Source organism: Leucopleurus acutus, assembly GCF_964270905.1.
Source record: "Leucopleurus acutus genome assembly, chromosome: 1".
NCBI lineage: Eukaryota > Metazoa > Chordata > Mammalia > Artiodactyla > Delphinidae > Leucopleurus > Leucopleurus acutus.
Window position 1 is genome coordinate 202,776,345 of NC_139142.1, and position 15,497 is coordinate 202,791,841.

Consider the following 15,497-nt stretch of genomic DNA (forward strand, 5'->3'; position numbering starts at 1 on the left):
TCAATTAAGTATAAATGTTCAACAAGAATAGTTCTGACGAAGAATCCCCAGGTAGTTCAAATTCTAATATGCATTGACCGAAGGTAAAGAAAAATAACCATTTGTGTTTGTTTTAACATGTTTATTACAACAGATACAATTCACATCTGACTAGCTGTTTCCTCTTCCCCCACGACCATGTTCATTGGGCCATTTCCTTCTATTTGAGCCATCAATGTACTTTCAGCACACATGCCCAGCAGTACTTTTAAGTCCATTCTTACAGGGTGCAAATGGATTTAATAATTTACACAAACAAGTGGGTTATGCTCAATCACTGCAGTTTTACGCTACTGTACACAGGAATGCAAAGGGTACAGAAAAGTGCCATGGCAACAGTGCCTTAAGAAAGGAGAGGAAGAGGAGCCTTAAAAAGTGGATAAAATCAGGTGAAGGATTCCAGAGGGAGATGGAGCACACGGGAAATGAAAACATTTCTCTGCAAAACAAACGGCGAAGCACTGCTCTTGATCGGGGCAAGTGTGGAAACCGCTGCTTCATGGTGTTTTGTACTCTGCCCATATGGTTCACAATTGTATCCTCAGACACAGATCGCCCGGCGCTTGCACTGAATCTTTTGAAAATGCAAGATTTCTGAATGATAAATTAACCCCCCAAATTCTTCTTTAAAAAGCTGACTCTGCAGACGGGTTTACATGTGCGAGGCCAGGTGTTTAGCCGCCCCGGCACTGATCAGTTTCGGATGCCTAAGCTCTGTTACACATGGCTTCCCATGGCTTCACTCTACAAAATGTATTTACAACGTGAAGAATACATCTACAAGAAATCTACATTTCAAGGGTTTTACAAATCCATCTTGTATCTTTCCCCTGAATTGAATCTCACAGACCCCCACCCCTTGTCATTTCCTTTGCCCAGCTTAACGGTCCAAAGTCTACTTAAATGCAGCTCAAAAATGTTAAGACTGGGCAACAGATTTACAGTTCTGTTCTCAACATCATGTGCAATTATTCACATCTTCACACCATGAAGGAATTCTGATTTTTTAGCTTTTCGAGTTCCTTAATTTGTTGTCTCAAAAATAGTATCCTGAAAAATAAGAGAGGGCGTTAGAACCCACGTGGTCACGATAAATGCTACAGAAAAACCAGGCTTTCAACTATAAAGATAGCTTTACAAAGAAAATGAGTAACTACTAGTTAAGATGAAGTAATTTAAAACTGGTTAGTCTAGTTAGGACAAAATCACCATTTGAAAACATTACATATATTAAAGTATCAGGATGACAAAAGTTAGAAGGTTTCCTAGTTTTCTAAAACCCGTTCTCAATAATTAGTTTGAATATAATGACTGACTTAAAAGGTAACTGTTCACTGTATCATCACCAGACACAAAAGGCAGCAGATAACATGAGATAAACTTACACTGCATGTTTTCTGGACCACAATATAGTAAGCCTAGAATTAACGAGCGGCAAGAGGCTAATCGTTTCGGAAGAACAATTCTCAACATAAAGGTAGGTTCATAAAAATGGAGCAAAGTCCAACTGACATGCATATCTAAAACAAAAACTAAAACACAAATTCCACAGCTAACTCGATTTCCATGAACTCTGTTAACACTGTTCCTCTCTGACCCCTTTCTTCTGTGAACTATGACGATTACTGCTTTGATATAGCATGGTATCTGTGTACAGTCAAACATGATACATGACACGTGACTGATACGATACCTGACTGTTTCAGTAAGCTGCTCTAACGAGTATCGCCTGCCTAGCAAGCCAAAATAAAGTTAAGTTTTATGTACGTTAGAACTACTTTCAGAGCAATCCTAGAGTAGAAAATTCCCAACTGATATTCAACAAGTACCTCCAGACATTTCAGTAGTTGAAAGGTTAGATAAAAACTCACTTTTCCAAGTTTACTATAAATCCCAACTTGGCATTTATTAAATTTTTGTGATTTCATGACAAGATTAACTCTACTTATTGACCCAGTCACTCAATATAGACAGGAAGTGAAGCCAATGAAAGTTAAGTCCTCGATTTTGTAATAGGCATTAAAAAAAAATCTGTACTATTTAACACGATATAGAAATCCTACTTGAGTAAGATACTAGATTAAGAAATATGAGACAGAGTTTAAGTGAAAACAATTAAAGAAAGCAGATATATATCATTAAACTTCCTGGACAACTAAATTCTTAATGTAATTGCCAAGGGATCTATCGATGCTGCGAGGACAATGTCAAAGTGGTTTGAATTTCAACTGAAGTATGTACCCTCAGCAAGAGAGCTGCTCTCAGCCGAACAGGGGGCGCCTGGTAACTCGCTGCGTCAACACCCCGCTTTTCAAATGAAACATTACTGGTACCGTATACTGTCATAACGCAAGAGAAAAAGTCCAATAATGAAGCATTTACCATGGGTTAAGAGAAATAAAATCTAGATGCCACTACCATTCGCCAGGAATACTATTAAATTATGAAAACACAGTTTACAGTATCATGGAATGTGATATATCAAAGAACTTTAAATTTCAGAAATGAAATTCGACTTACGTTCTTTAGTCCAATTTAAGATCTAATTATTTTAAGATACATAATTTTTAGCATTACCTAAAAAAAACAGAAAAAAATTCATTTCAGTGAAAGGCTTACCTTTGCTCTCGCAAAGTTGCTTGAATTTCACATACTCGGACTAAAGATCTTAAATTTTTTAATTCAGTACAGATTTCCGACATATGAACGCTTCCCATGTTATGGGCTTCCTCTCGCAATCTCGATGCCTATAATTAAAGAAATGAAAATCTCATGGAATATAAGTCATATTCACATACAAAAAATAAAACATTAAATTTGAGTGTAACTTTATACCAAGATTACAAAATAAATCTTTTCCTTTAAATCCACAAAAATGCTCATGAATCTAAGGGGGAAAACGATTTTCTTTTAAAGAACTGTCTCTAATGGTGGAAGGTGTTCATTTTAAGATTTCCCCTTCAGGTTTCCTTGGGAGGACAGTATTTCCCATCTCACAGTAGTTTAGTGCTGGGACAGAAGGACTCATGATTTGTGGTTAAATAAAGATGCTGGATCAGCCAAAGTGAAGTTCAGGTATTAACACTGCTAAAAGGGCCTACTGTATCCCTGTATCAAGAGATACACAATGCATTTCCGTGAACTTACAGAGCATTTCCGATGGTTAGTCATTTGATGAAAGGGAAAAGCCAACGGCAGTGACTGCAATGTCCTAAGGTCCCTCATCCCAAAGCAGAAGTGTCTCCTAACTCTAGTAGCTAGTCTGGAGGGACAGTCGTAAGATGAATAGTACAGCTGAACCCTGAACAACAGATCTGAACTGTGCAGGTCCACTCACACGTGGACTTTCTTCAATAAACACCACTGCACTACACAATCCACGCTTGTCTGAACCTGCAGATGACGGACTCCGGATATGGAGGGCTGACTATAAACCATACTCGGATTTTCGACTACGTGGAGGGTTGGCCTCCCAGCCCCTGAGTTGTTCAAGGGTCAACTGCACTAACAGGTTCTAAAACTATCAGAGTAGCCGGCTGAGTAGAAAAAGCACAACGGCTCTGAGTCATAAAACTGCAGTAACTGCGTGACCCTAGTATAAATCTACTTGGTCTTAAAGGCCTCATTAGTAAAACGGAAAACTCATTATCTGCACTGCTTAGTAGTTTTAGAAAGTGGAGAAAACAAACATAAAGCACTTAGCACAGAGCTAAATGCTGAGCACTTGATAATGGGGGCTATACTGATAATTAAAATATTTTATGTGAAAGCACAAAAAGTTACCTCACAAACATCCACATCAAATATTTTATAGAGGGACCACAGACCATCTAACTGGAACATTTTATAGAGGGACCACAGACCATCTAACTGGAACATTTTATAGAGGGACCACAGACCATCTAACTGGAACATTTTATAGAGGGACCACAGACCATCTAACTGGAACATTTTATAGAGGGACCACAGACCATCTAACTGGAACATTTTATAGAGGGACCACAGACCATCTAACTGGAACATTTTATAGAGGGACCACAGACAATCTAACTGGAACATTTTATAGAGGGACCACAGACCATCTAACTGGAAATTCGTTGCTTTAAATACAGCTTGAATCCACTGGTCCAGATTGGATTTTCTCCAGGTAGAATTAAGCTGCCAGTCACCCACAGGTGAAACACCTGCTGGATCACGTGACATACCTGCTTCTCGGCATGATCTGCAGGCCATCCTTGAACATGTTTGATGAGACTTTCATTGAAGTGTGCTGCTAGCGTAGGTGTTAATGAACACGCAGGACGGGCAGATGAATTCTGTGGTACAGCTGTTGCATTTGATGCGTTACTACTAGAAGTATGATTTGGACCAGGTGACGGACTTCTCTGGCTACTAGAAGAGAAAACGCTGTTGAATGTGTAGTATGTTTACAAGTGGTCTCTGGGTATCCTAGACACTGTCAATACCTTTCATTAATTTAAAGGTACACAAATTCCTAACAAAAATTTATTATTTTAACATCAAATAAATAGAACTTAAAATCCGAAGTATACTTATATCGTGTATTCCTAATACACTTTTGGGGGGGTTAAAAGAGCCCCTTTAACATTAACATCAGAGTTATCAGTACTCTCCCAAATTTGACAGCAGAACCTGTTGACTTTGTATACTACAAACACTAACAAGAATGTAACTAAGCAATGGTCACATTTGAACAGTTGTAGATATAAGGCACATTATTCTATCTTAAGTACATGAAGATAATGGAGGGGGGAAAAGTACACTGCCTCTGACTGTTTAATATCAGAATAAAGTGCTGAATCAGAGGGTGAAATAATGTGAAGCAAAAAACTTTTAATTGCAAAACAATGAATGAGTTTAGTGGCAAAATAAGACCAAAAAAAGCAACACTCTGAGGTTGCTTATCTTCTTCTGAAACTGTATGGCTTGGGCTAGGATTCGGGGATATAAATAATCACCCAAGTTGATTTCCTACCTGCTTCACATCAGTTATTTCCAAAAACTAAGTCTCCCAAAGGATGAAGCGTTTTCACCACTGAGGATATCTACAATTATACTGCAGCCTCTAATGCCAATTTAAAAAAAGAATTTCCCCCAAATGTTCTGAGCAATGGCAACACTGCTGCAGCAGATAGCTTCCCAAAGTGATCATTTTGAAGGGAACAACTCTCATGTGGATGTATATGCTCTGAAATGCTTGTTTAGAAAACAACAATAAAAACAACAGTTGAATTATGTTGCCACCTCATAACAAGAAATAAAAATAGGAAAATCAATCAAATTAAAATCATTTAAAGTTAATTAACAAAGAAAACCGACAACACAATACAGCGCTACATCTGACAAGCAATCCGCACAGGGTCAGAGTTGAGGCTATTATTAGGAAAGACACACGCACGCGGACACACACACACACACACACACACACACACACACACACACACACACACACACACACACACACACACACACACGTTGTAAAATACTGGCCCAACTTTTAGATGTGAGATATTTGGCTTTATCAATACATTCAAATCTAAAACTGCTATCAGAAGGTTAAAAATGGTATCATTTCCAACTAATGAAGTAGTATAAAATCACACGCCCTCTGCAAGTATCCCATATTACTACCCCCCCATCACAGTTCACCAAGTAAAATTCTAAAGAAAGAGCCACTTTCTTCAAATTAACCCAGGATTCATTACTAGAGACAATCTACTTATTGTAGTAAGATTTGCCTTTGTAAATTTTGTAATACACAAAACTATGGTTAAGCTATTCACGGATTCTTCCAAGATCAAGTTCTACTACATATATATATATAAAATAATATCCAAACAGTATGGCAATGTGCCACATTAAGGAAAAAACAACGTGGCCTCAACACGCCGCATCAACTTACTGTGAGCGCTGAAGACTTCGAGGAGAGGCAGGTTCATGACCCTGCTGCTTGTCAGCAGGCACAGGCTGCTGCGTGGCTGATTGGGAAACTGGTCCTTGCTTAACTACCGGAGTACTAACCTGAAACGTCAAACTCTGGTGAGACAAGGCTTTTGCCACAGAGACAAAAAGCATGAAAACTAGATAAGAACGAAAAGTTCTACCAATGAAATTGTTTCTATTATTATTCTATTATCTTCCCAATTATTTCTATTCAGTGATTTTTAAGGTAACAAGAGTAGTCCTAACTGTCCTTACCTAATAAGATTAGTATTAGAAGTCCTTACCTAATAAGATCAGTATAAGTGATACAGCCACATTCAATTGTGTTAAACTATTTTCATTTAGGGCCGAAATCCACATACTCCTCTAAGTCTAGTTAGTAATCTTAAACACTTTATATAATCTAGAGGTTTAAAGAAGTAGAATCAAATGAGTTTCCAAAGGTCATGTAGTTAGAAGAAAGTCAAGTTCTGAGACTTAGATCTAATTTCATAAAACAGCCCTGGGCCAAAAAATTACTTAGCAAACCAGCATAAGAAACTAGTTCTCCTGATTTTGAGCCCAGTTTTCTTTCCAGTACACTATAATACCTCTTTTGATTTACTGTTATTCCTGTATCAATAAAAATAAATATGTTACCACATCATACAAATACAGCTGCTCAAATTTCAACCACATACAAAGAGAATGTATACACCGGTCTATCAGAGAATGAGCTACGGCCCATACACGATTAAACTGGAGTGGGCTTCAAAGAGATGTCACCCTATACAGGCAGACCAAGAGGTCCATGACTGCAGTGGGGACACATATATTAGGGTGGCCAAAAAGTTCGTTTGGGTTTTTCTGTAAGATGTTATGAAAAACCCAAACGAACTCTTTGGCCAACCTAGTATGATTCACATTCCGATACGACAGGGAGAAAACAAGGAGTCAAAAATGGAAGCCCGAAATTAAGGCACGAAGGCAGACGGAGGCACCTGTGATTAAGTCACACCGTTCAGCAGCAGAGGCTGTTATGGGGGGGGGGGGGATAATTAATATCGCCCCAAACAACTCTGGTTAGCACTGCTACTTCTGAATATAGAAGAGCATGTTCTTTTATAAAGAATATTTTTGTGAGATCAAATGTCCACTTACTTTTAAAAACAACTTGTAAGTTTTTAATGCAAAAACTCAGAGCCACCTGCTTAAAAGGATTTGAAGTGACAATGTTAGGACCGACGGTAAACCCAACACTGCCACTCATGCCACATACTCCTAGAACACCACCGCAAGATGAGCTGTAAGCTCTAAGAATAAGGTCTCTTTTGCTAAAACTCACCTTTTAATTCTTCTCCCATCAAAATACAGGCAAACAATAAGGAACTGCACAAAAACTAACAATTGTAACTCAAAATTTAAAAACTTAATCTAGACTGACTCCAAAACACACACAGACAAATGGCTGATGTAGGGAATGTAGGGAAGATGAGCCAATAGAAGACCTGAGAGCCGGCCCACCATCGATTTCAAGCTGTTTCAATACATTTTTATTTTCAAGCTTCTGCTTATGATTTTATTTTTTTGCTGTACACGGGCCTCTCACTGTTGTGGCCTCTCCCACTGCGGAGCACAGGCTCCGGACGCGCAGGCTCAGCGGCCATGGCTCACGGGCCCAGCCGCTTCGCAGCATGTGGGATCTTCCCGGACCGGGGCACGAAGCCGTATCCCCTGCATCGGCAGGCGGACTCTCAACCACTGCGCTGCCAGGGAAGCCCTTATGATTTTATTTGAATAAAGAGTTCTTTGGCATGAAAGTTTCAAACAGCCCACTGTTTTACAACTAAAAAGAATTTCCTCCTATAGTTACCAGTAAGAGTTAATAAAAAAAAAAAATTAAACCTGTACATTCCAACTTCCAAACAGCTCAAGTTTTACTGGTGGTATGCTACAAAGCAAAGAATGAGTGTGACTGGGAACCGCTTATGAATTTGTGCGTAAGACTCAAAGGATGTAATATAAAATTGGCAGTAGCATGGTAAGGTCCTGTTCACAGTCCAGTAAGAATAGAAACCAGCAACTTTCTAACTGTGCTCTGAGGAGCCAGCCATACGCGATTTCGCTGGGACAACCAGGCAGTGTAGCTTAGTGTTAATGAAATGGGTTCTGTGCTCAGAAAGGCCTAGGTCTCAAAATCTGACTTGACCACAAACATCAGACTTAACGGAAGATTTCATTTTCTATTAAATGAAGCAAATAGTAGCTGATGTGAAAATTAATATATATAAAGCTCTCAGCACAAAAACTGACTCATTTCTATAATTTGTAGTGAGATGGATGCACCTAGAGTCTGTCCTACAGAGTGAAGTAAGTCAGAAAGAGAAAAACAAATACCGTATGCTAACACATATATATGGAATCTAAAAAAAAAAATGTTCTGAAGAACGTAGGGGCAGAACAGGAATAAAGATGCAGACATAGAGAATGGACTTGAGGACACGGGGAGGGGGAAGGGTAAGCTGGGATGAAGTGAGAGTGGCATGGACGTATATACACTACCAAATGTAAAACCGATAGCTAGTGGGAAGCAGCTGCATAGCACCGGGAGATCAGCTTGGTGCTTTGTGACCCCCTAGAGGGGTGGGATAGGGAGGGTGGGAGGGAGACGCAGAGGGAGGGGATATGGGGATATATGTGTACATAAAGCTGATTCACTTTGTTATAAAGTAGAAACTAACACACCACTGTGAAGCAATTACACTCCCATAAAGATGTTTAAAAAAAAAAAAGTATGGAGAAAATCACTGGAAAACATGTTCTGATATCTCAGTCTAAAAATTCTACAAATATTAAGACTCAATTAGTATACCTTCTTTATCCACAAAGCCAATGAAGAGAACCAGTGTATAGAAGTGGCACAGATGCAATTCCCTCCTCCAAGCCATCAACTGAGAGTCTAACCTGAACCTATTCTCACTCACCTGTCATTCATCCCACCACTACCTCATTCCCAAAAGAGAGCTTTTTCTCCAATATTCTAAAACATTATGAAACTTGCTTTAACCAGAAGTGGTGTCTTTCCCAATTTCCCTCAAGGGCGACATACCTTGGGCTGTGATGAAACAGGAGGAGTACTAGCCAAAGGCTTGACAGGGACTGCGTTCGTCTGAGGTGTGCTTATTCTCGGAGACACATAGGATCTCGGGGATGACGCGTCAGACGTCAAAGACATCGGAGACTGATTAGACGGCTGGGCTGCGAAGGGTGAAATAAACCAAAAGCCGCTGTAGTGCATGTGCAGGAGATCTGCACGTCTCTCCACGCGCCCCACAGCCCCAGAGAGAACAGCTATCTGAAGAAGTCAGCATCTAAGCACTCGCTGGGGTCACACTGACCAAATGAGCTGCTGAGCGAGACCGGCACACCCAGTGCGGCCCCCACTGCGTCTGAGAACGCACTCACCAGAAGGCCTCACCTCGCCCTCGCTGCCTCCTCCTCACCCTACGAGGAGGCCTGGCCGTCCCCTCAGGCCCCTGCCCCTCGAGGCCGCCCAAGGGCTGGCGGCCCTCACGCGCGCTGCGCCAGTAGGCCAGACACTCCTGCTGCTTCGGCGGCTTTCGGCACCGGGGCTGGGGGCAAGCCAGGCAACCCTTCCATTCCCCATGTGCTCCTTCGTGCCCCGTCCCCGCTGGGCTCCTGCACGGGGAAGAGGGCTGGCTAACTCAAGGCAGGGCTTGCGCGTTTCTGCATCCTCTGGTCAAAACCCATCTAACACCAACTTGAAGCAAACTTCAACTCTTAAAACAGATCCAGCGATTCGCAAAGATTGAGGCTATATCATAGTTTACTTTAGCTTTGGAGTAAAATATCTCACTAACGACTTAAATGCTGAATTAAATATAGATTATATTGCAGATATATATGATGGCAACAGTGCAAGATATACGTCAAAAGCTTGTTTCATCTAGAAAGGTAAAGAAAAATACTACTTGTATACAGCAGTGTTAAAAAATCAAAATAAAATCAATATCATAGCTACGCTCTCTTCAAAGACTAAAGAAAAATCTGCTACGAATCCCACCTGCCCCCACCAAGATACAATTCTAGAGGCATCTAAGAGTATAAGTACCTTGTGTAGAGAGCTGAGCAGCTTGAGAGATCAGAGAAGTCATGTTGAAAGCAGATGGTCCAGCAGTGAGAAACTTATGAATGATAGACTGCAATGAGGCTTGGGTCACAGCTGCTGTAAGAACTATAAACATATTACATCTTAAATTCAAATAAAAACACAGTGGCATATGTGGTATTAGTTACAACTTGAAAACTCAAAAGGAACCCAGAAAAAATCTGGAGTGTTTCCATACTAGAATTCCCAAAATAAAAGTCTAGAAGATAGGAGTAATACAATGAGCCTAGAGATGTGAAGTGATCTGAGGCAAAGGCAAAGACGTTTAATGGGTTTATATAATAAAACAGTAGAGTTTCCTTTACAGTAAAGTTTAGGTGTCCAGTTAAAGGAAACTCCTCTATTAGACTTTTAAAACAGCAAAGAGTATTAACCGGAACTTCTGATTATACCAGAAACCTATCGGTACACAGGCAACGTACTTAGTACATTACTTGGAATTAACTAGGTAAACAGCAGTTATTTCATGCGATTGCATCATTACACCAGCTGAGCACTCAAACCCTACATCAACACCCACCCACAACAAGCTTTCAAAATGGATATTAAAAGCTGGGTACTTTGGAATACCATGTATTTCTGAAGCATAAGATCTTTTGTTATTGACATTTGCTTAGGCTATCATTTCTTCAAAATGTTTAAAAGCCCCACTTTGCCCAGTAAAATGTTTACCTATCAAACAACAAATACAGAAATGCTGAAGAGAATAAGAATGGAAGATTAATGACCAACTAGCCTGAGATAGCTCCATTTTTAGGGTAAAGGAAGAACCTAACCACTTATGTGGAAGTGTACACACACAGAAAATTTTATAATGTTCATAAGGCTTAATGTTTCAATCTGAATGGTTTACGGATTAAAAACTACATCCACTTTTATGCAGACTTCTTTGAGGTAGCTGCCCAAATACTTTAGTGGTACACTGAAAAGCCAAGTTGGAATTAACAATGCAATTAACTAGGAAAAATAGCATAATGTTATCCATTACTTCCTTTCTCAAAAGCATAATGTTATCCATTACTTCCCTTCTCAAAAGTGTGTAAGTAGTTTAAGAACTACCTGAATTCCTATTCTTAGTAATTAGCATATTTTAAATATTCCAAATAATCATTTACCGATGTACATGAGATTGCTTGAACTATGTTAGAAACCAGGTGTTTCCATATCAGTTTTAGCAAATATTCTTTTTTCTGTTTTCACTTAAAAAGAAAAAAAACATTCGCCACATATATTAAGCTGATGGAACAGTTATCTCCAGTAACTACCAGGTACGCAGCAAGTCTTGAAAAATACACAGAAAATCCAAGTATTGCTAATTCAATTATAGTAACAAAGACCTTAAGCTATGGGGGATATAAACTCCAAAGCATGAAGTTCAAATGTGAATTTCAAAACAAAACAAAGACCATTCCTATACTGGGGATTTTACTAATTACATAATTTTGCACAAGGCAGCTGAACTTTGTAGAAATTATCACAATGAGAATTTACCTTCATTTATCTTGGATATGTCCACATTAGAATTGTTGAGTTGCAGCGTGGCTTGCAAAGCAGGAAGCAACTGTCTGAGCAGATTTGGGTCCTGCAGTAATGGAGGTATTGGTGACTGTGGGACAGGAGAGACAGGCATTGCTGAAGCAGAGGCTGGAGGGGCAGGCGTGGGATTCAGTCCAGAGGCAGAAGACGTGGAAGGAGTTGTGCAAGAGTGTGACACCGATTTGTCTCCTGATGTAGATTCTAAATAAAAAGGAGATAATAAAGCTGAAAAACATTACTTCAATAGAGGAAACTGGAACCAACATCAAACAAGCAATACCCACGTGGCAGGCACCTAACTCAAGTAAACTCATTTAATATTTACAAGGTAGCACAGAGGGGGCTCAGTAAATATCTAGCTACTAGACATGAGGCAGACATTTCATATCCTGATTTCATAGACGAGAAAACTGAAAAAGATTACATAACTTGCTTGAAGTCACAAAACCTGGCAAGGCAGTGACTCTACCATACCCATGTCTGAGTCTCACAGTACCACACTCTATTAGTAATGCTGTCTCAAACACATGCACAAGCACACCTTCTTGTACTGCATTCTGCCTTTATTGCATTTTGCAGTTGCTGCCTTTTTCTTCCCCCCCACCCCCGCCCGGACAACAAATTGAAGGTTCTGCAGCAACCCTGTATTGGGCAAGTCTCTCCGTGCCATTTTTCCAACAGCATTCTTTTTAAATTAAGGTATACTTTGTTTTTTAGATATAATGCTATGGCACACTTAACAGACTACAGTATAGTGTAAATACAACTTTTATATTACACTGGGAAACCAAAAAAATTGTTTGACTTGTTTTATTGTGAGACCTGCTTCACTGTGGTGGTCTGGAACTGAACCCACAATATCTCCATAGTATTGTCCTGTATTAACTACACTTCCAAATAAGCTTCCATTAGGATATAAAGGGACAATACAATTCTCCAAGACTTAATTTCTATGCATCATAAAGTAAGGTGAAAATGCTTATGAGCACAAAAACAGTCTACTTAAACGTGACAACAGCCTTAATATCAATCAGGATAGTCACAGTGGTGAGCAACCCCAGAATGGACTAAGGATGTGATGCCTAAGAGGAGACTCCTACTTTGAACTTTCGTCCTTACAACTGAGTTTTAGAATTACATACTTTTAAATCTTTCGGATTTAAAAATATAAAGTAATGAACTACCTCTATTTGTATCACTTAATGATTATTAGCACTAAAAAAGATACTTTTAAAAGCAAGAAACTCCCACAAGACCCCAACCTCAGTGTTTAAAAAGTATTAAACATGCATAAAAAATTATCCTTCGAAAGCCATCCTTGCAAATTACTTACATAGATTCAACGTAACTGAAATTAAAAGCCCAACAGCATTTTGGTAGCATTTGACAAGCCAATTCTATAACGTATTTTGAAGACATATGGGCTAGTAAGAGCCACAAAATTCTTTAAAGAAACAACACAGCAGGCTTCCCTGGTGGCGCACTGGTTGAGAGTCCGCCTGCCAACGAGGGGACGTGGGTTCGTGCCCCGGTCTGGGAAGATCCCACATGCTACGAAGCGGCTGGGCCCGTGAGCCATGGCCGCTGAGCCTGCGCGTCCAGAGCCTGTGCTCTGCAACGGGAGAGGCCACAGCAGTGAGAGGCCCGCGTACCGCAAAAAAAAAAAAAGAACACAGTTACTAACATGCCTTGCCAGACATAAAAACTTTAACATTTAAAACAAAACCAATTTAAGGCAGGTTAGACTTCTGTATATATATTTAAGTCTTTAGAACTAGTAGATGAAAACACAGGAAAATAACTTTGATGTGAGGATGCAGAAAATAACAAAGAGCAAAACAATTACACCCAAAGTACTGGTGACCAAACTACTTTAAGGAACTCCTATAAATCAAAACAGACAGACTAAACAACAGAAAGGTGAACAGAAGACAAGGAGACAATTCACAGAAGAATCGTGAAAAACACAAAGGATGCTCAACTTCATTGATAATCAGAAAAACGCAAATTAAAAAGCAACAGAATATTCTTTTACGTTCATCAGACTGACAAAAATGTCCAAAGTCTAACAATACCGAATGTTCTCAAGTAGTAATGGAAACACCTAACATCTCAGGTGGAGACTAAACTCATATAACCACACTGGAAAACAACTTGACATTATCTAGAAAAACTGGAGCTACATGCACTTCATGACCCAGTAATTCCCCTTAGGTATACACCCTTAGAGAAACTCTAACGTACATCAATTTGGAGAAATATTCAACAATTCTCATAACAGTGTTATGCTTCTCTTTTTATTTTAGCACAAAACTAGAAACAAAACACATGTCCACCAACAGGAAAAAGAACATAAACTGGTATTTTTATACCATGAAATTTTACTAATACAGTCACTGTAATGGAGGAAATAATTAGAAACCAAGATCCCATGGGTAACGACATTAAGACTAGAGTATTCAAGATATTCAGTCTCTTAAAATCTTGGCTGAAAGGCTCTTGAATTTCCCATATATACCCATTTCTTGGAGATTTTCAAGCTCATATATACATTATATAACTGAATTAAGACTGCTACTATGATGTATAAAAGTTTCAGGAACACTACATTTGAATATTACATTGCTACCTAATAAGTATAAATCTTCACTCCCAATTCTAGGAACTAAACATTCATTAATCATCATGGCCCCAAAGAAGCCAGGAATTACTACTGAATAGCAAGTTTACTGCCCAAAAAAAAAAAAAACAACCTCCTCTACGGCCTTTTTACACTACTATAATGGTCAAAACACCTATAGGGACAATAGCTGCTTTCAGTAGATTTCACAGATGTGTTGATCTCGCATGATCCACTCAGAAGGTCTAAGACATATTCATTTTTGTAAGGCAGATATTTTCATTTTAAAAGGCACACATTTTAAATGAGGTAGTCTCTAAGTCTAGCAGATTGCCTACCGTGTTCAGCTTTGCTGTTTTGGAATCATAAACAAGTATAAAGAAACTTGAAGGTGGGTTTCCCTGGTGGTGCAGTGGTTGAGAGTCCGCCTGCCGATGCAGGGGACACAGGTTCGTGCCCCGGTCCGGGAAGATCCCACATGCCGCGGAGCGGCTGGGCCCGTGAGCCATGGCCGCTGAGCCTGCGCGTCCGGAGCCTGTGCTCCGCAGTGGGAGAGGCCACAACAGTGAGAGGCCCGGGTACCGCCAAAAAAAAAAGAAAGAAAGAAAGAAAAAGAAACGAAGGAAATAAGATCTTCCTTGTGAAAAGTTTATTCCTTCCTTGTGTCAGTTATTACATTTTATTAGGCAATTATAGACTATAGCAGCAGTTCTCTCCAGATCATATACCTTAAGGTTCAGCTTAAGGAATAAACAGTTTAGGGGCATCTTAATGATGTTTAGAATGAAACAAGTTCTCTGTTTTTACTTCCTGCATGAACAATTAAATTAGTACTTATATCCCTCTGAAAGGACCCTTTTGTTGCGTTTCCTATGGTTTTCCTCTGCCTTTAATGACAGGAGTTGGAGACGGTGTAAGTTGTTTCCAAATTGGTTCCAATGCTGCTGAATCTATCCACAGATTTGAAAAATTAACAAAGGCTTGAAAATTCTTCAGTGTTGCCATTCAATCCAGGAAAAGGAAAACACTCCAAAACAGAAGATACATATCACCACAAAGAAATAAGGTAACAATGTAAATACGTATATGTATCCTGAGGAGGAATTTCGTTTGCAGTTTTGTGAGAGATTATTAATGAACAGTATGGAAACCAGTTACTACTCTCAATAC

The 15,497-nt window shown here is 39.5% G+C and overlaps 1 protein-coding gene across 7 annotated transcripts in view; it reads right to left on the bottom strand.

The window, feature by feature from the left end:
- Positions 1 to 664: 664 nt before the first annotated feature.
- The window catches only part of WAC (WW domain containing adaptor with coiled-coil), an 83,441-nt gene continuing 68,608 nt past the window's right edge, over positions 665 to 15,497 (bottom strand). For 4 of the 7 annotated variants that reach the window (XM_082838495.1, XM_082838492.1, XM_082838496.1 and 1 more), the window contains 7 exons: positions 11,663 to 11,908; positions 10,115 to 10,237; positions 9,092 to 9,240; positions 5,963 to 6,081; positions 4,245 to 4,446; positions 2,659 to 2,786; positions 665 to 1,089 (listed from right to left, as the gene is read on the bottom strand). In XM_082838495.1, coding sequence (XP_082694621.1) covers positions 1,020 to 1,089; positions 2,659 to 2,786; positions 4,245 to 4,446; positions 5,963 to 6,081; positions 9,092 to 9,240; positions 10,115 to 10,237; positions 11,663 to 11,908 — 1,037 coding nt within the window. In that variant the 3' untranslated portion in view covers positions 665 to 1,019. The remainder of the gene's footprint in view (positions 1,090 to 2,658; positions 2,787 to 4,244; positions 4,447 to 5,962; positions 6,082 to 9,091; positions 9,241 to 10,114; positions 10,238 to 11,662; positions 11,909 to 15,497) is intronic. The other 3 variants (XM_082838497.1, XM_082838493.1, XM_082838494.1) reach the window with 2 other exon arrangements.